Source organism: Pelmatolapia mariae, linkage group LG17, assembly GCF_036321145.2.
Source record: "Pelmatolapia mariae isolate MD_Pm_ZW linkage group LG17, Pm_UMD_F_2, whole genome shotgun sequence".
Taxonomy (NCBI): domain Eukaryota; kingdom Metazoa; phylum Chordata; class Actinopteri; order Cichliformes; family Cichlidae; genus Pelmatolapia; species Pelmatolapia mariae.
The window spans coordinates 34,954,066-34,977,452 of NC_086242.1; the positions used below are offsets into that span (position 1 = coordinate 34,954,066).

Genomic DNA, 23,387 nt, shown 5'->3' on the forward strand with positions numbered 1-23,387 from the left:
GGGAACCAGCTACTTCTTTTTAGTTTCTAAATGCAAGGGTTTCCATAGCAACTTTGTGTTAAACATCACAGTCTTCTATGCTGTGGGTAATTCCCTTGTGCAAAGTCTATATAAATGCAGACTTTTGGAAGGGGTTTATAAAAAGCACTTAATATCTGGGAAAATGTCCCCATGCACTTGGACATTTTGACAGCAGGACAGCCCTGAGGTCTAAGGGTCTTGTGAGCTTAAAGCTTAGTTGATGGAATAAGCTTCAAAATCTTTAAGTTTGTGAGTGCTAAGGTTGTGATTGAGTCATAGACCTTGTTTTTACTTCAGAAAGTATGAGCCACGTTGCAGCATGTGCCAGCTCTGTAAAGCTGTTACAGATATCTGAAGAGTTTCTCAGCTAACATCTGATCCAGCACTTACCTGAAAGGATAAGATGAGCTCCCACACTGCAGCAGAAACAGCCCCTCATAACTCTCACATCTTAAATTTCATGAATCTAATTACCATTGGGTATTGTCCATTACATATACACACAGAGGACAGCCAGTCAGGCCTAACATAGTTCTTAGGTCTTTCAATTCTGTTATTAGATATATAAAGTTGAAAGATATTGAAAAGATGGTTGGACAGACAACCTAACGTTATGCATTATCTAAGTTTGGGATAAGCTAGCGATAGTTATCCATAGAGGGCCAAAAAGCCAGGTAGCTTGGTAACTGACCAAGGATGGGGATTGATAAGGTTTATACAAATACAAATACATGGCACTCCTGAAAATGAATTGTTGTGCAAAGATGTTTTAACATTTTACTGGTATTTCCACCTCAGCTAAAATAATTATGTTACATAACAGGTAGCACTGGTATGATCTTTCTTTGTGAAGATGCATGTAAATCAAGCAAAATTTCATTTTAAATTCTACACTTCATTAAAATGAAATGGTTTAAGAAGTGTCACATCCCAAGAAACATGGTTGAAACCTCAACATCATCTCGCTGGTCAAAACTAATAATGGTACAACTGCAAAAACCAAGCTGTAGATAGATGTTGACATTGTTTCCACGCAGAACAGAGGTCTAGTCAGACCGTCTGTTACAAAACGATGAGTATGTCAGTATATCAGGTTGTTTCAATGAGTGAGTTAAATGTTCACGCGTTTTTTAGTCTCTGCATCCTGTCTCATTTGTTGCACAGTTAATTTAATATGTTGGCCTATCATGCCTCTTATGATGCTGGTTTAGTGTCCATGCAGTTGGTTCACACTTCATCATGTTGACACAAAAGCCCGGGGGGGGGGGGGGCTTGGTCTTGCATTAGTTGCAATCAAATGTCCAGTTAGTGGACTTGTGGCTATGTAAACTTTTACCTTTGCCTTTGAGACAGACAGTGGTTTCCTGTCCTCCAAAAACCCCTAAGGTTGGGAAGATGGTATGAGCGATGTACCAGATTTCATGATGTCATCAGAGATGCCCAGTTATCGCCAGTCGTGGCAGATGGCTGCCCCTCCCAGATCCTGGTTCTATGGGAGGTTTCTTCCTGTTAAAGGGGAGACTTTCTTCCCACTGTCATCGAGTGCTTGCTTATAGGGGTTTTCTAATTGTTGGGTTTTTCTCTGTATTATTGTGAGGTCTTAACCTTACAATATAAAGTGTCTTGAGGAAACTGTTGTGATTTGCTGAATGTGAAAAACATGCTGAAAATGTAGGCCAGCTTGTCATTTTCAGCTGTCAGGACACAGTGACGAATTGGGTCTGTAATCATTTCTGACCATGCATTCCTTTTGAAAAACACACACTGAACATACTGAACTCTCTTTATTCAGCATTTACGGCAGTCCTGTTGTTATACAAATAGTTTACAGTAAAAGACTAGCCATTTAAAAAAGGGTTAAAGTGCAGATTTATTAGTGTTCTATTAAAAATAAAAGTAAATGGGCCTTGCACAGAGTTTATGATTTAAATGCATTTAAACAGTTCAAAGGAACAATAAAGGTTTAGCATCTCCACCCACTGCAGACTCCTCATGTTTCACTAACATTGCACAAAAGATCTTCATAAAATTAAATATGTTGTCATAGAATTAATTTTAACGTGATGATTTTTTGATTATAACCCACAAGCGTCCCCGGAATAACCACGCTGGAATGTTTCACCAGCCACAGTGCTGATCACTAAAGCTTTTCTTATTAATTTTCTTATTGTACTACACAAATAGCTGCAAGAAAGAAACATAGACACAGACAGAAGAAAAAGTTAAAAGTAGTTAACAGTGTTGAAAGAAAGAATATGTGAATTAACAATAGCCATTGTGCTGTTAAATCCACACAAACTGGCTTTGCTCAGTGGTTGCTACAATGGCGCTTGCTGCCAATAAAAGCCCTCATTACTGTGTTTTGCCCATTCATTGTGGGAAAATACCTCAGAGTATTAACAAGAGCTGCTTTCATTACATCACACATGGCTCTGGTTAACAGATGAGTGAGATTCCAAGAAGATATGTCAAAAAATATATATTTGTCAATTTATTTAGCTCAAGAGAATAATATGTGCGATGATGGCTGATGGGGGATTATTTCTAAACAGTTAGCTATTAAAATGTACATTTCTGAGAGCTGCCTAAACAAAGTCTTCCTTCAATGAACAAAATTAGTGGAATCTAAATAACAACTCTTTGTGTCCCTTTGTTGATAGGCTACATAGGGTTTCAGTAATGACGATCTGGTGGTTATTAAACGAAAGCAGGGTTTTCTCCACCAGTCTCCCCCTGCTGGTAACATAGCTTCATCTGAGTGAGAATCAAGGGGAAAAAAAGTCGTTAGGTTCCCGCTCAGTCCAAACTGAGAAGTCCATCAAGCATGCACAACAAAGGGGAGCTTCTACGCTGGCTGCATGTCCATTTCTACACGTCTGCTTTAGATTATTGGCACTGGCAGACTTCTGTGGGAGAAAACTGGGATAAGAAAGAGTAAAAAGACTTCATGTGTCTCCGAACAAGATGGAAACGGAAGTATGTAGCTTACTGCCATGGCCTCTGTGGTGTTGGATTGGGGTTCGGATAGATGGGCGCCGGTGTTGGGTGGCGGTAGTTTGGCACTACATTGGGTTTTGGAGGATATGTTGGGGTGGGGTACTGCGGCATGCCGTGTGGCTGGCTGTGGGTGATGGTGTGGGCGGGTGAGGAAGCGACAGAAGAGGAGTCAGGAAGGTGAAGGTAGAGAGGAGCAGAGGGAGCAGAGGGAGCAGACGGTGCAGTCGGCGTTGGGACCCTCTGCAGGACAACATGTGGGTAAAGCTGAGACTCGGAGCGGTAGAGCCCGGGCATGGAGGCCTTCAGCAGACTCTCCTGACTCCTGAAAGACAGAAGCACAATAAGCCATCTGTTATTACAAACAAGGGAACTCATATGAAATGTATCCATGTTAGGCTAAGGCTTCACTTCAAGATTAGATTAAAGTACAGATCGAAACAAACAACTGGTTTATTGAAACATGTCAGGAATTATAGAAATGCTACAACTATAAAATAACCCAAGTTTAACTTGACTCAGCAGATGGTTGTTACACAGAACCGTTAGTGAGTGTTTTCACACCGTAATTGCACTCAAGTGCAGTCCAAAACAACCCTACCAAGACCCTCAAGAGGAAGCGGTCTTGGTCTGGTTCCAAATGATCATGATTCATTTCTCTTTTTTTTTTTTTTTTTTTACATGCATAACACAATACAGGCATGTTCAATTTACTTGTATCAGTCGCATGTATCCAAAATAAAGGTCTAAGGGGTAAACCTTCTTACTTACTATATTCGTCTCGGCACAATTTGGGAGAAATGTTGAGTTTTTTTGTTTTTAGTGACTTTTAAAAAAGATTTTCTGTGTGTTTGGTTCCTGTGAATGTTGCCAGTTTACCTTTGGTATCCTCTGTTCTCGTATCCACTGAGGCCTCCCGTCAGGTAGAGGGGGCTGTCTGGAGCAAGACGGGGGTTCATCCTCTGGGACAGGTGGAAGATCTTAGGTGGAGGGAAGGCTTCCCATTCGCCCTCCTCTCTCTCCAGCCAGCACTCGCTGCGACGGGCGGAGCGCTTGTCTCTGCGTCTGACGAGGTCACAGGAGAGATTTATCAGTTTTTGAGAGTTTGATACCAACATAACTCCGCACCGCCATCCTCATTCCTACCTGATCCGTCCATCTTTCTTGGAACGGTCCCGGCTGGATCGCTCCTGCAGACAGCAGATGAGAAAGGACAGGGACATGGCGAGGATGACAATGCCACTAACAACTGAGGCCAGCACAGCCACTCTCAGTCCACGGTCCTCTGGCCTGGGGATTGCTGTTGGGAGAGCAGAAATGACTCTTCAGGTTCTCTCCTCTTTCCTCTTTGCTTTGATTGCGTGCATGTTGAGAGGAACAGTTAGACTTGTTCCCTGAGCACAAAAAAGAACTGTGTACTGTCAATGAGTCTTTTTTTTTTTTTTTTAATAAAAGTAGAGGTTTGAATGGTGAAAACTAAAAAAAGTAAATGCAGGAGAGACATTTTTGGGCTAATGTATTTAAGTTTTAGGTTTTCCATACTTAAATCTACACACCTTCACAGACAGGCAGGTAGTTGCTCCACTGCGCTTTACCATTCCTGACATGGCAGCAGATTTTGTCGCTGCCAACCAGCTGGTATCCATCTCTGCACCAAAAGGCCAAAACACTCCCGATTGACACGCCTGTTCCACCCTCCACGTAGAAGGAACCCCGACGTGGTGGCAGGACAGGCATACAGGACAGACCTGATGGGATGTGGGACAAAAGTGCTTAGATCAACCAAACACTTGGTCATTGTGCTAAAGAAAAAGGGGATTAAGTCAGACAGGGAGCCCTCCAAAAGTCCTCAAGGGGGCACTGAGATTGGGTTTAGTGAGTTGAGGAAGGTACACCTTCCTTTAAGCCTACTTTATTCTGATTGAAAGCTCCTCGCAAACAAAAGGCTGGATGAGTAGGGCTGCTGTGCTCACAGCCAGAGGTGTGCCAGAGATAACTAAGTTAGGGATATCTACTCTCAGGGACATCGCAGAGCAGGCATCAAGACACCAAGAGCCTAGAATAGAAAAATGATGCTTAGAGCTCATTACAAAGACCTCATTTTAACCTTTATCCATGTGGAATATCAACTTCAGGTCCTATAACAGTATATGTATGCGACAGAGCAAGGAAAAGTGTAGTAGAGCCCTCTAAAAGTTTTTTCACTGAGGTCATGAGTTAGTGTGCGTGAGCTCCTAAAACCAACATTATGCCTTTTCATGAATTAGAGTTAATGGGTTCATCTCCCCCCCCCCCACCCCACCCTTCTTTTCCCGCTTCTTTATCCATGTTTGTTTCAGGCATAACCACAGCTTGCTCCCACGTTTCTGCAATCTGTGGGTGGTGGGACACTTAGATTACCATTTTCACTAGCAGAGAGAGATAGATGTAGAAAAGCAGAGGCATGCAGCACTATTTTTATCTTCCTCATGCTACAATACACAAATACCTCTGAGAGGTCTTGTGATACAGCAGCTATTGTTAGCTTGTGCTGTGGGGATTTTTGAAGCTCTCAGAAAATCTCATGTAAACATACAGCATCACTGATTGCACAAAATGAGCCACATTTTTATACTGCAGCTTACAGAAAAGCAATGCAAGCATTTTTTGTTTGCTTGTTTGTTTTTTTGCATCGCTGCAAAGAATGATAGAAAAAATGAACATACGATGCAACACTCCCATTTAGCCAGCTCAGACTTAATTTTATTTATTTTATGTTGAATTATACAAACTCTATTGTGCCCGCACTTTATGATGGCATTTATTTATCTACTTTTTTATAATTTTTTTTTTTACAGATTTGACTTATTACGATGACTAGGCTGACCACTTATTTTAAATCTTAGACCTTTTTTTTTTTTTTGTTTGTTTTTTGTTTTGTTTTGTTGTGTTTTTTGTTTGTGTAGGGCTGTGAGTCCACTTTGTATTCCAGGGTTTTTTAATTGTATTATTAGCTTGGATCTTTTTTTCTTTTTTTTTTATACATCTACTGGCACTGTTGTAATTATGATGTGGGAATGTATGTCTGATATTGTTTTACGTTCTTCAAAAAGAAAACAGCAATTTGTCTTTTGTAAAATTGATGCATAAAATTCAACAAAAATATCTGGGGGAAAAAAAATGAACATACGATAGGGGCTGACAGGGTTGTGCATACAGTCGATGGTAGTGACGATTCAGCAGTCACCAGGTGTAAACTGAACTGCAGAAATTTTGGGTTTTAAATAATTTTGCCAGAATGTTACATTTGAGTTATATCTGCAGAGTTTTATACTAATAATGGTGTATATCCAGCAGAATGTAAAGAAATATGTTTTGATTTCATCATGGAATTGGAAAGCTGCATTATCACTTGAATCATTAACTGAAGAAAACTTTCAGCTACCAAAAATGTATACATTGTGAAGATTAGTGAAACACTTTATATTCTGAGGTCTGTTACATCGACAATGATGACCGTAAACCTAACTTTAAAGGAGTGTCCACAAAGGAAACAAGACACTTGTCACCAATCGGTTTATTGTGATGGTTGGTCACTAGACAATATTCCAGGCTCTGGTAACCCTCTAATAGATTTATTATCCTGTCATATCCTGTCCTGTTTAGCTAACTACACTAATCAACTAGTTGCTTCAGATGCCCACGTAGAAGTTGAACTTGGTCCACCCATTTTGCGTCACCAGTGTTTATAGCACCCATCGTTACCTGAAGTCTCAGAGTATTGTTGACTTTTAATGTGGTCCAGATTAACTTGGAAGTTGGAATTTTTGAGTCCCAGTTGGGATTTTCAACTGGAAAATCATCAGATTCAGCCCAATTGAATCTGTTGGGCATTTTGTTTGGACTTCAGACAACAATTCTGATTGCTTCACTGCCAGACAATGTAAAATTTTAATATGAACTTTTAATCTATACTGCCACTGCTATTTGTGATTTGCTAAAAAAAACAACCCACGCAAAGCACTGACCAGGTTCCACCCATGAAGGTGCTGCAGCGGTGGCAAAGAAGCATCGTGCTGTATCGATAGTGATGCATGAATGTGTTGACCTTTCTAAAACGCAAAACAAATCCTGTTTTTGTGCTCTTCTGACTTTACTATTGGAACGCACTAACGCAGTTACAAGGGTTTCTACAGTGTCTGGTAGCTAAATGCTATGCTAGCAATCACATTTTTGCTGCACTTTTTTTTGGCCCAATAATTATATTATAATTATTTTATAATTATATTATTTCATGCCTATGGAAAAATGTAAAAATATGTAATTTCTTTTGGTAAAATTATCTTTAGTTTATTGTGATTTCATTTCTGTTTTGGAAAGTAGCCCTGGGTCATCGTTGAATATTAACAGGCTAACTTTTTTCTCTTTCTCATCTACTTTTACGATACAGTGTAGGTTCACACTTCTCCTCCTGTGTTACTTTGGATAGAAACTATCGCTAAGGTACAATAACTGCCACCTACAGTGCTGCAGTTTCAACTAGATGTGTGGTATGTATAGTGCCATCATGATACTAATATTTCATGTTTTAAATATCGAAATCGGTATATCACAATGGCCCAGAAAGGTTTGCTGAACACAGCAACTGGAGGCGGGTTAGAACATGAATTTCTTAGACTTGAACAGTTAATCTGCACGAGATTAAAGCTAAATGCTAAGTTAAAAGATGCTAATGGAGGATGACCAGGTTGATTCTTTGTGGGTTGGACATCTTTGTTCTATATATAGTAATATTTTCTATTTTTAGTAAAAAATTAATCATTTGTGCTTTAAAATGGATTAAAGAATTAAACACAGAAAGTAAACTACAGCACTGTTTGCTATTATGGTGTTTTATTGAGTAATGGCCAGAGGAGCGCGTGATACCGTGGAATGCTTTGCTGTGTCACTATTAGTGTAATCTTGTGTGTGTGTGTGTGTGTGCGTGGGAGAGAGAGAGAGAGAGAGAGAGACATATCATCCCTATGAACATACAAGCTGCTCTCTGCTGATTAGAAGCGACAGATGGGAGGATTTCTGCTGCGTTAGAGACAGTGAGGGAGAGGATCCCGTGATCCTATGCGAAGATGACAGCATCCTCTCCCTCACACACACACACACACTCACACAGAGTTACACAGCACAGCACACACGAGACACGTGCGTGATTGCTACAGTACAGGGAAACAAGGACAAGCTGACTCTGTTCTTTTTTAAACGGGGGACTAAAAGCCTTTCTGTTTCCCTTAAGAGACCTTTTACTCATGCTTTGTGTTTGTATGTAGTATATATCTATCTGGCGACCATCATGTATTTTGTAGAGGGAGCTTTATAGTGTACTTAAAAAAAACAAACGCTTGAATTTTTTAGGTCCTGATTTCTGTATTGGCAGAGCATGCACACACGGCACTAAGAGATTAAGAAATGACAATAAAGGACATCATCTGTTTAAATAATTCAAACAATCTGCTTTACAGTCATGAAATACAGCACACCTTTAACTTATAAAAGACCTTATGTTTAACCTTGTTCAAGAAAAGTTACACACTCAAGATGTCATCAGTGATCTGGATCAGACACAAGTCAAATTTCTTTTATTTTCCAATACTTTGCTCTTTTCATTTGCTCCTTTGCAACATTCAATATTCCTGCTGTGGAAATAAAAAGTAATTGCTCATTTGTGTTGTAGTGGGGCAAACCTCTCACAGAAAGAATATTAAAGCGATAAATTTGCATTTGAATGAAAGCTAAATGATCTTTAATTAAAACGAGGTGAATGCAATTATCATCAGAGATTCATCTGGTGAGTTTATCAGACATTATTACGGTACCAGGAGCTCTCAGTTTATGATCTATTAAAAGGCAGCGCACTAAACAACACATTGTTCACTGTCCTCATGGCCATATTGATTATCAACAGGTGCAGAATATCAACCATTTGGATTTACATTTAGCTGTTTTATTTACAGTAGGATTCTAAAGGAACTTGCAGATTTACAGAGAGCCAATGACTGGAGGCCAGTGTTTTCTGACCACAAACCACAGCATGCATTAACACTGTACTATAACAAAAACAATGTCACTATCGTTGCTCAGCAATGGACTTACTCTGTTTTAAATCAGCAGGCTATTACAGTATGGATGGATTTATAGTACTCAGAGAGACAAGAGCAATTTTAAATACTTTAATGACTAAAGCAACATTAGCATTCATTTTATTACAATGTTCAAAGGTAACTCTCTTGGTTGTCTCTTACTCACAATTACAATTACTGGCAAGTGCCATCTAAACGGTTCACCCTGTTCAACAGCTAGCAGTTAACTTTGGCTATGTGTGATCTGCAGCTAGTGGACACTGGGTTTGAGCTACAGTGTGTTTACAATGAACAAAAGGTTCTTGATGTGATTACAATTGAGACACTGAGGTTTAATGCTAAAATGCTCAGTAAAGCTGAAAGGAATGGACAGGCATGCTCACAGCCCCTCCTCTCACTAGCAGCTGAACACCTGAACAGTAGTTGTGGTTCACGACACTAAACAATGAGGAACTTAAAGCTCCCATTTCAACAGCACTTAAATTTTAAAGAGTTATCACAAATGCTAAACTGGCTGGCACACATGTTAACCTTAGCCATTTAACTATTAGTAGTACCTGATAGCTACATTAGCTATCTGTTAAGTTACAATTAAGGTAGTGACTAGTGGCTAGCAGTAATCATTACCAGCCCTGTCCCAGTAGCAGCCCACTTTACCAACTCGATTTAAAAAATAAAAAATAGAGCCAACATAAAGTACCTTAAACCTGCATTCTATCTAAAGGCCACCAGATGGCAAAGCTGTGGTTGCAGAGTACTGGTGCTGCAGAAATTTATGGGAAAATGGCTCTTCGTTTTAACCTCTGCAAACATTTTCTTGCTGGGCTTAGTCATTTTGGGTCATATTTTTCCCCGTTGTGTTGAAAATTGTATCCACAGCAACATTGAAATTGTAATATTGTGACAAAACTAGTGTTCAACAATAAGACCAGCAGGAAATGAAATAAATAAACATAAAAAAATCCTATTCGCCCTCGAGGTTAAAACACTATACATGAAATAATGTTAAATGTGTATTGCTGGTGCAAAAATGGTCTCTTTATGTAATTCTGCAGTTCATGACCGTAAAGGGGTGTGGCTATTTAAAGGTACTGTTGAATGTCAACTGCGGTTTTTATTTTATTTTAAGCCTGTTTTTCACCAGCTATAATTAACCATTAGTTGGCTAGCCAATTATTCATCCAGTTTCAAAAAATCTAAGATTTCACCAGCCAAAAGCTTCAAAATCCAATGAGGTTTATCATGGTGGCTTTATGTAGTCCTTTGACAAAGTCAGAGTCATCCCATTAACTGATATCTATTTATCAGCAGTGTTTAAAGTTAACTTACTAAGCAACACATTAGGAAACAGGGTGCACTATTTAAGACTCTGAGATGTCTTTTGAGATTCTTAGCTTCTTCCCTCTGGGTTTTTACTGTAGAAAAGGAACAATGAAGACAGTGTAGAGCAAACAAGCATAATGTCCTCAGTGGTGCTCAGAAGCAATGAAAAGCAAAATTAATGCTGAAAAGATTGAATCTGTGTGTTGGCTGTGTTGGAGTGTACTTTTTTCTTTATCTGAGTTTAGCTGAAATGAATGCTCACAGGGGACATGTGAGCAGGGGACTGACAGCAGCTTCCAAGCACAGACTTCGTGTGCTTCTGTGAGGTATGCTGGTGTTCAGGTATTGTGTGTTTTCCCCAGAGAGGAGACTGTATGAGCGCAGTGAGGGTATGTGTGTGTGTTAGCTCTGTGCTGTGTTTGTCCAGTTGATTTGTTTCAGACCCATTCAGAAAAAAAAAATCAAAGAGTTTGGCTGCCAACAGGGTACCAATACAACTCTGCCCCCCACCCCTCCCCACTCCCCAAACCAGGCAACCCCACACTGTCCAACCAAACATCCACTCTGTTGTATTCTTCTTTATCACCTCCCACACTCGTCTCTGTCATGGAAGCACTCGGAATAGTTTGTGATTAAATAAAGATTAGGTTCTCCACATTAAAGATTCAAACGGACACATTCACACGCAGAGGGAACACATCCAATACACACTATCTGTACCCACAGCATGCACAAATGAAAATGCAGTGAATAAAAAATGCATGTGTGTTTTTATTAACAGCAGGTTTATAGAGCCCTTTACCCATTTTATTTCAATTTCAGCTACTTATAGAAATTCAAATTTATAATCTTACCTAAAAAAGGCAATTGTAATACTTGTTTTATGTATAAAAAAACAAGCATTTCACAGAGTTGGGGGATAGTTCAGGAAAAACATGGCCAATGTCCACAAAACCTATCCTTGGATACACAATGCTTCCAAATAAACTTCATTTGAGTCAGGCAGATGCTAAAACTCTGAACTGATATTAATGAGAGATGGGGTATCTGGCTGACTTGCTGCATCTTGCTTGTCCTCAAGTTCCTATCTTCTTGAGCACTTTTTTGCTCCATTTGCTCCAGCTGCTCTCTTACGTGATCTGAGCTCAAACAAACATCGTGCTTCCCTGTCCTATCCATCAGTGGATCTATTTCTGTGGCACCTCGCTGATGCGCTGCATCACAGCTGATTACCTAACGCCCGCAGCTCTCTCTGCTTGTGCAGCGTATCCTGTGCAAACCCTTAAAACCTCAGCTGTGAATTAGTGCATGTGTCTATGGCATATGTTTAATCCTTTTTCCTAACATGTGAAGTGATCAGCACATTTATGAGGGATTATCTTTTGGTTTATGTTTTCCTTTATTCACTGAGTGTGCAAAAACTACAGACGTTAGCTGAAAGCTGCCAGATTTGTCTGTTAAAGAAAGCTGCCAGCTTTCTTTAACAGACAAAGAAAGACAAAGAAAAGACAGTTAGACAGTTAAAGAAAGCTGGCAGCTTTCTTTAACAGATCCAGCAAAAGCTCTAGCAGCTTTTGCTGGATCTGACCAAGGATAATTTTTCCAAGTAGAGGTCTGACAGTAGGACTGAATTTTGAGCATCAATAGTGTCTTTTGAGTTTCTATTAGCCTTGGCGACATGAATTCAGTACATTCTGCACAAAATAAAAAGGGGGAAAAAAGCAAAAAAAAAAAAGCACACATTTAAGCAAAAAGGCTTCATCAAATTTATATAACAGGACGTCCTATTCCCACTTTCTCCTCATGCATGTTCCACCATGGTGCCTGTCACTTTGTTTCAAATGTGGAGAGTCAAGTAAAACTCATGCTTGCCTTTTAAAAACGTAGGAAATGGAAATACTGAGAGGATAAATTAGAATACTTATATCACAAAAGAAAATCAAAAATGACAGAGTGCAAGAGCAGTTGTTCCCCTTCTGCTTCACCCATCAAAGAAGAGAGAAGGCTCATTTCCAGCTCTAGCTTAGTGACTTTGTTGAGCTAGTTTTAAGCTGTGGGAAGGTAATAATGAAGTTGAGTCACTGCCAAATGCCATATTGGATTGACAGGCCGGGTACAGAGGTAAGTCTTTTTTGTCTGAAGCTCACCGAGCTGGACAGCTCTGGAGTGACGATAGTGTTTGTCATTGACAGAAATACCCCTGGATCTACATGTGTGTGTGTGTGTGTTTATACATCATCGTGAGGACCAAAAATAGGAGTGCTACTATACTTGTCGGGACCAACAGTCACTTATAGGACAAAATGCCCATAGAACGAGTTTGAAGGCATTTTTCAGACTCAAATTTGGTTTTACTTTCAGGGTTAATTAAATTATGGTTAGGGTTAGACATTCATTTTTGATGGTTAGGGTTAGGGAAAGCATTATGTCAATTAGATGTCCTCACTAAGATATGAAAACAAGTGTGTGTGTCGTGGCATGTACCATACTCGTCCCCAAGTAAATTCCTGTCAGTCAAACTGCAGAAATCTAGAAACTGCCAAACTCCTCTATGTATCACCTTTCTTGAGTGTTTCTCGCTGAAGGGAAATTAGCGAACATTATGCGGTAACTGATACTAGAGGTTGGATTGGATGGGCAGCGCTGTTGCCCCACAGCACGTCCATTTATGGCCCATTTTGTGTGGAGCTTGCATGTTATTCTGTGCCTGTGTGAGTTCCACTCAAAAACATGAGATTAGTGATTCTAGACAAACCACAGATGGGCTAGCTAAAGGTAGATAAACTGAGTAAAGTGTATTGAATTAAATGGCGTATGGAAAAAATGTGCTTTGAGTGGTTAGTAAGACTAAAAACATGCAACAGTATTATACATAAGGGAAGAAAATTAAAATGGTGTGCTAATGGGAGAAACGTATGTTATTTTTAGCTGTTGGAGAAAAAAAAATATTCAAGTGGACAGAAGTAACTCATGTTAAAATACACTGGACTCTATCTGCTACCGATGAGTGCATCTTTATCCGTGTGTGTCAGCGTGTCAGTAACAGGATTTCTTGCACTAGATGTAACCTGGAATAGGCAAAGGTAATAGGCTCTGCCAAGAAGGTAATCAGATTAAAAGCATCAAAACATTTTACGTTTACGTTTTTGGCTGACCTTTTTATTTAAAGCAATTCAGAGTGAATAAAAGCAGCTTACAAGCAACACTTAAGTAGACAATGTGTCTAAAACTGAACTTTATTGTTCTTATTCGCAAAGTTGAATCGCTTTAGAGTATTTAACTTGATTAACTTCATTAAAAACACACTAAAAACACTATATATATCTCTCTCTATATATAGAGAGAGAGCTATATTAGGGGTGCAACGATACACAAAATTCACGGTTCGGTTCAGTTCGATACTTTGGTCTCACGGTTCGATTTTTTTTCGATACAAAAAAATTTTCATGTCTTTTTAATTTGTCATTTATTAAAATTATAAATATATTTTTTAATTCAAAAGTACAGTTTTTAAATGTAATGTTGCTGAAACAACAAAATAATTAAAAAATAAAATAAATCTATCTGATCGAGAAATCACTCATCTTTGGAAAAGAGAGTTTATTACAGAGAAATGGCTCTTTCCAAAATAAAAGCTATACTATACGCTTCTTCTGGGGTATATTCTCAGCAGCATATTAAACATATCAGGTCCCCATAAGGAGAATCATGTGCTAACGGCTGTCTAAATGACTCGGGTAAAGTTTGTAGCATGCGTGCTTGTTGTTTTTGTCTGCTTCCACTTGTCTTTGCACTAGGATGATGTCGGCGTAAATGTGCAGTCATAATCGTTGTGTTCCCACTAGTGCTGTCAGCTTTAATCTCGTTAAAATGACATTAACGCCATAACGCAGCAAATCTCCGTTAACGAGTTACCGCGTATCGCCCCGTGTGTGGGGCTGGACGGCGTCAACAGGTTAACAAGCTAACTGCGCTAACGCACTAGTTCCTACCAATTGAGCATTGCGTGGCACATCCGACATACTGTTTTACTTTTGTCCATGACGGCTTACCATCAGGGTCATACTTCACATGAAAACCAAAATAGTTCCAAACGTCACATCTGAATGAGGGTGGGGGAGGTTCAATTTCGGGTAGCGTTGAGGCAGTTGCCATGTTACAACGAGCTTAGCTTCTGTCTTGCTAGCTTGCGCTACGCTCAGTGGATCTGCACTCGACAGTGCAGCCTAGGCGGAGTGGTCGAAAGCAGATCCACTGAGCGCTCAACACAGACAGCATCGTCAGAAGAAAAGTTGATAAAATAAATAAAAATTTTTGTATTGTTCGATACATATGCGTACTGAACCGAAAGCACTGTATCGAACGGTTCAATATCGATACGAGTATTGTTGCACCCCTAATGTCTATCTATCTATCTATCTATCTATCTATCTATCTATCTATATATATATATATATATATATATATATATATATATATATATATATATATATATGTTGTCTCATTCAGTCAAACAATTGTAGATTTTTTAATAAAGATTTTTTGGACAGAAATGTCTTTAGAGGGAAAATAAGCAATAGCCCAGATAGTCTAAAAAGGATTCGCTGTCAATTTTGGCTTGTTCAGATTAAATAGCCCAAAGGTCTGCCAAGTAACAGATATAGGCCTAATTTAGGGATTAACATTAACTCTTACACTCTGTCGCGGTTAATAGGTTGTGTTACCGTGTTAACTTTGAGGCTTACGGCTTTTCTAAAGCTGAAATAACTGCTGCTTATCAGGAGTCTGCCAGTTTCTCCGCAGGAAGTCGATCAGGACATCAACATGCACCGCTGCAGCTCCTCACTCCATCTCCAGCTCAGTCTGCTATTGACCACATATTTAAAGCTATATAAACCTGAGAAAAGTCGTACAAAACAAAGTATTTCTACCAATGATTTCTTTTTATGCTGATATCTAAGTGTGCAGTGTTCAGTTCGCTTCAAGTTCCTACTTTCCAAAATTTCCAACCCTATTGTTGGTCTGTTGTTTCTATCTGTATGCTAATCTGAAGGGGTGTAGAGCTGCCAATATCAGTCTGGTCAGTTTAACATTTAGGCTTCAAATCCTCATAAAATATTTGATGAATCTTATTCCCCTAAAAATTAGTCTTAATTTTTAGGGGAATGTTTTTTTAATTTTACCTTCAGCATCAGCAAGGAAACCACATATTGCATGTTTTAGCTTCATAATCTGTACCTTCCTGGTCGCTTCATGAATCCTAATATTTTAATCTTTCATTCAGTTCCAGGTTGAATATTGTGTAGTTTATGACTAAATGTCTCCTTTCATGCAGGGAACATTATGTACAATGTAAGTTCTGTGTGAAAGATACTGAATGGAACTTTTTGGATGGTAGGTGAAATGAAAAAGACTGAATTATAATGATCTGATTTTGATTCTGATCTGATTCGATCTGAGATAAAAATCCATCAATAATTTAATAGTATGAGTAAGAACTAATAAACGTACATTATTTGAAACATTTCACAAGAAGAGAGGAAAAAGAAGAGAAATGTAAACATAGTCAGATGTAAAAGAAGAATCACTTGAGGATAACGTGATCAATAGAGATCAATTTACTTCCAGGCAGTGGTAAGGATTCCTGGATGAGCTGCATAATGAATCGCGGCTGCTATCGACTCCGTCTGAAAGCTCTGTTTTATCCGACACTCCAAGGATCTTTGAACTAAACTTTAAGACACCTGCTTCGCCAGCCTCATCGATATTAACACTGTGAATTCTGCTAACAGGACATCTCAGTTGTGTTTTTAGATATTAAACCTTGTCTTTAATAGCTATAAATAAATAAAAGAATTGACCTTGCTTATAATAGATGCAGACTTTTTAAAGCATATTATTACAGTACAGTGAACTGATGTGATTTGATCTGTGTGACATCCTGCTGGAAGCAGCCATAAGAAGATGGGTACACTGTGGTCATTAGAGGATGGACACCCGGTGTGGTCTTCTGCTGCTGCTGCTAATCTGCTTCAGTTTTGATAGGTTACACATTCAGAGATGCTCTTGGTTGTTATGAGGCATTTTCACCCAGAGAACTGCCTGCTTACTGGAAAATGTTTTCAACCGTTGTCTGTAAACCCTAGAGATGGTTGTATGTCAGCAGTTTCTCGAATATTCACACCGTCTGGCTCCAGCAATCACCAGTTCAAAGTCACTTAAATCACCTTCTTCTCCATTCTGATACTCAGTTTGAAATTCAGCATGATGTCTTGAACATGTCTACATGCTTAAAGGTAGTAAATAAATAAAAGAGTTCCTGACATGGCTGGGTAGTTTATAGTCATGTAGTGTTGAATGGTTAAAGCTGTTAGCTGATCGTAATAGCTGAAAAGTAATTGAAAAGTGGCGGAAACAGCTGTAAATAATGCATTAAAGGCTCAATGAAACTGCTAAAAGTGATTGTTAAACGGTCCAAACCAGTTTTTCCAACCATTTGGAGCCACGGCACATATTTCACCTTAGAAAAATCACACAGCACACCACCAAACAAAAATGTCACAAAAACCATATTCACCATTTTTCCCCACACACCAGGTGTAGGGGAATTGGCTTAGTTTGTCCCCAGTATACCTTTTTTGCTTTCTTTCTTTCTTTTTGCAACCCATTTAATTAGAGCAGGTAGTTGTACTGCCCTCCAGTGGAAGAAAATGTTGTTCTGCCCATTACGCTGATCGCTTAAAATGCTAATCAGGTGATTATCTGGTTAGATAATCTTCCACAGCATACCTAATAATTTCTCATGGCACACCTATGTGCCGCGCCTCAGTGGTTGGGAAACGCTTGCCTAAACAAGCTAAAAGCAATGGACAAATAGATCAATTTACTGAAAAGTAAATTGAGTTAGCTAAATGTGTTACATTTAGTTAGCCAAATGTAATGTAAAAACTACAGAATTAGGTTAGAGAAATAGATATACAGGTAATAGATGGCTGAAATTACTTGTTAAAAGCAATGAACAAATGGTTAGCTAAATATCAAGGACTAATGGGTGATATTAGCCGAATGGCCACGTGTGATAAGTTGCAGTAACAGCAGAGGGAGATATTTCATTTCAAGCCTAAAGAATTATGGGAAAGTGTTTAAACAGACTTTACATGTCAGCTGCCTCGCTGGAATAGAAGGATGACTTTTTGGCTTTAAATAAATTTTCTCCCCCTACTGGTACTGGAACTTCTGCATGCGTGTCTATCACGCTTGGGAGAGGAAATGGGTGACATCCACATGGTGAACCGACTATATGCTTTATCATGCTAGACATTTTTTTTACTTTTTACTTTACTATTTGACTTTGTTCATTGCCTTTAATTTGGCTGCTGAATCAAAGTGCTCTGCATCTCCTATATTTAACTGAATTTATTTTTGTCACCTGACAGTGGCTTTATACTTACAAAGCCAAAACTAAAACACCTATAATGACTAAACATAAACACTGCATTGCTGCTGTAATCTGGTCCTAAAGTAAAAAATCAAACAGCTTTAAAGTGATGGGGGTAAGTAAACAGAATCTGGAGAGCAGCTTTTATCTCTTAAAGCTAGCTGATTTTGTCATAAACATAACTACCACTCACATGTTGCTTTTAGGAGAGTTGACATTAATCACACCTTTAGGATTTAAAATTTTTGGGCACTCTCTTGCATAAAACCTCTGGTCAAGTGAAAACCCTCCATGTGGTGCAGTGTGGCAGACCAGCTGATTACCTGTATGTGTGTGTGTGTGCTTGTGTGTGTGTTATTAAAGCATGAAGTGCTTATTCCTGCTTGGTCAGACAGATTGCTGCAGTTGTGAAATGAGCAACTGTGTTGTTTATTCTCTAAACCTTTAAGAAGATTGCTGTCGTTTGGGCTGAGTGCGTCCATTTCTAGTGTGTGTGTGTGTGTGTGTGTGTGTGTGTGTGTGTGTGTGTGTGTGTGTGTGTGTGAGAGAGAGAGAGAGAGAAAGTGAATTATGTGTGTATTAGCCACGTGAGCTTTGCATTTTGTCATCTGCTGTAGGCTGTTTGTGTGTACACGTGAGGATATGGGCAGTGTGACTGAGAGGAGGGTGGGCGAGGACGTAAGAATAAATGGTGGAAAACCAAAAAGAAAGAGAGACAGTGGGAAAAAGTAAAAGAAAAAATACAAATGATAATAGAATAAAGAAAGGAAATGAGATGAGATGGAGAAAGAAACCAAGTGACAGAGGATAAAAAAAAAGCAATTAACTGAGAAACAGAGGACAGGGATTGGTGAAACGGAGAGACTTATAGACAGAAAAGCAAAGAGAAATAGCCTAGATGGGCAGTGGGAGAGGAGGAAAAGATAAAGGCAGCTCATGCTCCAGTAGAGATGAAGTCATGCGAGTGGTGCTGCAGCTTTCTCTTCAGGCTGAGCTGCTCCAGCGTGGACATAATGAACTGTCTTTAACTGCATCACCTGCCACCTCACACAGCACCCACTTACACTTCTGTAGTCCCATAGAGGCATACAGAGAGCCAGACATGGAAACCCTCAGTTTGTACTTAAACATGCTGCAAGTGTAGCTGTCTGCCAAATCACAATCCAACTGCATCGTATATGAAATGTTGAAACTTAGTATTTTGTGGGTTTTTTTTCTTTTATTTAAAAAATATTTTTGGAATACATGCATACTATGGTTTGGTATGATCTTGCTCAAATAGGCAAGCCTTTTCCTGAAAATGGATGGCAACATATTGTCTGCTACTCAAAAACAGTTATATATATTGTTTAGCATTGATAGTGCCGTCGCAGATGTGTGTTGCTCATGCTTGGTGCACTATTAGACCTCACCTCCTTTTTACCACAGAAGCTGTGGCATTCATGAGTTCCAAGTAGAATCACAGGACATGAAACTTTTCCACTTATCTCATAAGACTGTAGTACTGTATATAAAGCTGACAGGAGACAGCAGCATTTATTTTTGAATGGCTTTGTTTCCTCTTTGCATGACAGAGTTGTTGCTTACATTTACGGATTTGTGTTTACTGATAATATTAAAGTTGTTTCACACCAAACATTTCAGGGATCCCATGAGAGCTACCATTTTTTTTCTCTGTTTGCTTTCCACGTTGCTCATATGAGCTCTGCAGTGATGTAATCCAACAGCATCTCTTTCTGTAGCCTTCTATTTCCTTCTAATGCTGTTTGAGCTTGTTTGTTTTTTTTCTCTAAATTGCTTCATAGTGTGATGGATGCCTAACAAGTTGAAAAAATGACTGTTATACATTTTTATAATTAGGTCTGACAAGTCAAAATCACATTGTATTTCCTCTGTCACACATAGGCTCAATAAAGTCAGGTTTTTACTGCTGGTTCATTTTTCTGTCTTTTATTTGGTAAATGTGAGCGCTAACGTTAAGAGCTGCCATTTACGTGGCTAACTGGATTGCATTTAAATGACTTATATATAAATTACGTCACTCAAAACTCCTCATGTTTTGGATGCACCTACTCTGTGTTAGACTAGACCCTAAAAACACAATAGTTTCAGCTTCCTGCACAAAACAAGAGGGTACTATCTGCTTATTGTATACCAGCTCATGCTAATAATCAAACTGAGCACACTGTTAGTTGCAGCAGGCCACAAAGTCCACCCCAAACAATCCGGGCAGATCTGCCAATCTTAATGTCAGCCCACAACTGCTAATGGCTCAGCTGGTACACTACCACGCATCCAATTAACAAATCTCATAGTGGCTGTGGTAATCCTCTGAGACTTAAGCCATCATAGGTGTTAACCCTAACCCGTTCTACGTTTTGGAGAAAGCAATAACAGACTTTCATTGAAAGAAACAGTAGTTTTTGATGTGTGACAATGATTATTTTCTTAACTGGGGAGAACAACTTATCCTGACTGGTCAGTGTTACAGTTGTCACTGACGATAATTTAGACATGAGAGGTTTAGGCTGTTTTAGCGTGCCAACATTTGCTGCAAATCTGCAAGCCGCGTCTTTCACAGCTTATATATTGTTTATCTGACTTATTGTCAGATCTCTTGTGACTGAAGCCTGCTCTGTTCTGTACAGGGGTCTTGCACCTTTTCTTCTTACTGCCACATACACGTGTGTCCTTGCATGCACTTGTGCTGCCAAATGTTCACACGATTACCAAACTGCAAGCTTACTTAACTGCACACAGAAGGATTTAATATAAATCAAAAGTAAAGGCAGGCCTTCATAAACAGTCCAAATGACTGAGTGGCACACTCATCCACTATAACAGCCAGAGTGATAACATGCCTGTTCTATTTTGTTTTGGTTTCTTTCTTTTTTCTTTTTTTTTTTACATCTTTCTTGTGAGTGAACTGAAAGACAAAGTGGAAGCTTTCAGAGCGAGTAAGTTTCCTCTTTTTTCATGGGTGCTCAAGCTGAAAATTTCAAACCAGCTTTAAGCAAAGGCACCAAAGTCCACTGGACTTTTAGGTACTTTCAAAGACACTTTTGTAGATAAAATGCAGTGTTGCTTAAATAAAATGATCTTAGAGAATTTTTGTTGTTGTTGTTGTTGTTGTGGTTTTTGTGCTTAGGTTGAGTTCAGGTAAGGAAGCAGATAAAACCATAGTGAGGTTGACTGGAGAGGAGGTAGATATGCAAAAATCTTTTTTGTAGTGTTTTTGTAAATACCCCATTTACCTGGATTTTTATGCATACTGTGTTATGTTGTTATTGTGGTCCTTTTTTCACAGTTTTTGCAATTTTCCTGGATTATGTGTAAAGGGTTAGACTTAAAAAAAAGACTAAATTGACTCATATTTTTAATACACTGTTTGTTGTTGCTGCTTGTCTTATTTGTATGAATGTTCTATTCAGTGTGGGATTTCAGTCTTTCCATAGATTCAGCTTTGGCACTTGGTCATGCTCCTCAAAATGTTTTGCTAATAAGCAAAAACGACCATTTGCCCCTCATGCACACTGAAATACTGAAGCAGTGAAAACAGTAAAAGTAAAAGTAAGGCATTAGACCAACCTGTATAATTGCTGGTGACACCCTGGGTCTGCATATCTGTCAGAGCCTCTGTCTGTGCTTCTGTCTGTGCTTCTGTTGGTGTCTGGGCTTCAGTCTGCAGGTCTGGCTGAAGTTGTATTGTTGTGCCGGTCAAGTCCTCTGGCATCAACGTGGCAGCAGTGGTCCGCGAGTCCTCGGGGCTCAGTGTGGAGCCTCCAGCAGGGACCAGAGCACAGAGCAGGGGGCACAGCAGCATCAAGAGGTGGGTGCTGGCACTTTTACCGGTGGCTGCCACTTTTAGAGACATGGGTTCAGCTACTGAAGAAGAGCTATGAGAGAGGAAGAGAATTCAGAGCCTCATGGTAAGTCTCAAAACGTGGAGGAAAGATCCTGTAGAGGAAAGTTTTCTTCTTTCTTTCCTTTTTTCTCTGTCTTGCTTTCTTCAGTCTTCTCCTCTCCTCTCTTCTTTTCCTTACTCCCTTGGTGAAGAGAGGTAAACTCCCTTTGTGTGTCCTCTCATGATGCTGCTGCTCTGCATAGAGGCATGAAACAGAAGAAAGGATCGTGACAGCGTGTATATAAGTGTGTTCGTGTATGCGTGTGTAGTAGATCCAGCTGTAATCTGCCTGCTCTCTGCTCACTTGCTGCTGTTTTCTCTCCAGCCTGCTCTTCGCCGTCCCTCGGCTTACTTGCTTGTGCTCTCACTCGGACCGCTGCTCTCTCTCTCTCTCTCTCTCCCTGATCTCCAGCTGGGCTGACTGAGCTCTTGCATAACAGTAACTCACTCGCTGAGCCGTGCTGAGCTGTAACTCATGCAGCCTTAAGTCCTGATATTCCTGGTTGCTGCTCTTTCCCTCTCTGCCCCTCTCACCCTCTTGCAGGTTGCATGCATGGAGCATTGAATATTGATGTTTACATTAAACGATTCAGACTGATGATTATTCGCTACTCAATGACAGCCAGCAAGGAGATCGCAAGCTGGAGATTAGACTACACCAGAAGTTAAAGCTTCCAGAGCTTTTGGCAGAAAAACAGAATGGAAAGACTGGAACTTTTATCCCATACAGTATGTGGTTAGAAAGTCTGACTGCATAAAACACAAGCTCCTGCAACAAACTCAAACAGGCAGTGAAACACACCAAGTGGCACAGAGAACAAATACTTGATTTAGTTCATGGCCCAACATAGAATGGCTGACACCTCAGGTCAAGTCTACCAGTATCTCTGCACAGCAGGAGTTAGTAGACTACTTGACTGACTACGGGACAGATTTACCAACACGTTGCACCGATGGTGTTTGGCTTAAAAAACATACTGTGGGTATTTACAAAGAGAATGAAGTGACAGCACAAAACTGCAGGGAGGAGAATATTTAAATGAAGCACGCAAAAAGATTTACTAATGTTTGCGACACGCAGTTTGCTGCTGATTGCACCAATCTTTACCACCGAAAAAAAGCAATTCTTATTTTTTGCACTTGATGTTGAAATGAACTGATTGCACCTGTGTTTGGAAAAGAGCACAACTTTTGTAAATCCCCTGTAAAACTAAGCAAACCTATAAGTGCTATTTAGTGATTGTGCTAACACACTATTTTGCTGCAATTTTATGCAATTTCTTTGCTTGGTGAATCTGCCGCGTTGGCAATTTTAAGTTTAGCCAGCTTTTCTTTCACTTACCTTGTCCTTCAATAATATTAATCCTGGGTTCACTGGACCCACTGTTAGATTTATTAGTGCCTATAGAAACTGTGAGAAGGAAAAACTAGGGGTTATAGAACCACAAAGTATGCTTAGGGAGGAGGTTGGGGTGGATGTATGGCTGACAAAACATCTTAAACACAGGAGAACTGAGTTTGTTTTCTGTTTCAAATTTTCTTTTTGCGCTTCAGTGAATTTAACTGCGTTTCTTTTTTCCCCATTGTTGTGATT

At 39.5% G+C, this 23,387-nt stretch overlaps 1 protein-coding gene across 2 annotated transcripts in view; it reads right to left on the minus strand.

Annotated features, from left to right (window-relative positions):
* Nucleotides 1–1,873: 1,873 nt before the first annotated feature.
* The window catches only part of zgc:162331 (uncharacterized protein LOC793007 homolog), a 36,238-nt gene continuing 14,724 nt past the window's right edge, over nucleotides 1,874–23,387 (minus strand). The window contains exons 1-7 of one of the 2 annotated variants that reach the window (XM_063500430.1): nucleotides 22,098–22,112; nucleotides 21,478–21,988; nucleotides 4,572–4,763; nucleotides 4,162–4,315; nucleotides 3,895–4,080; nucleotides 3,011–3,340; nucleotides 1,874–2,927 (exon numbers count right to left, since the gene is read on the minus strand). In XM_063500430.1, the coding sequence (XP_063356500.1) occupies nucleotides 2,903–2,927; nucleotides 3,011–3,340; nucleotides 3,895–4,080; nucleotides 4,162–4,315; nucleotides 4,572–4,763; nucleotides 21,478–21,763 (1,173 nt within the window). In that variant the 5' untranslated portion in view covers nucleotides 21,764–21,988; nucleotides 22,098–22,112 and the 3' untranslated portion in view covers nucleotides 1,874–2,902. Of the gene's footprint in view, nucleotides 2,928–3,010; nucleotides 3,341–3,894; nucleotides 4,081–4,161; nucleotides 4,316–4,571; nucleotides 4,764–21,477; nucleotides 21,989–22,097; nucleotides 22,113–23,387 lie in introns of those variants that run through there. The other variant, XM_063500429.1, reaches the window with a different exon arrangement.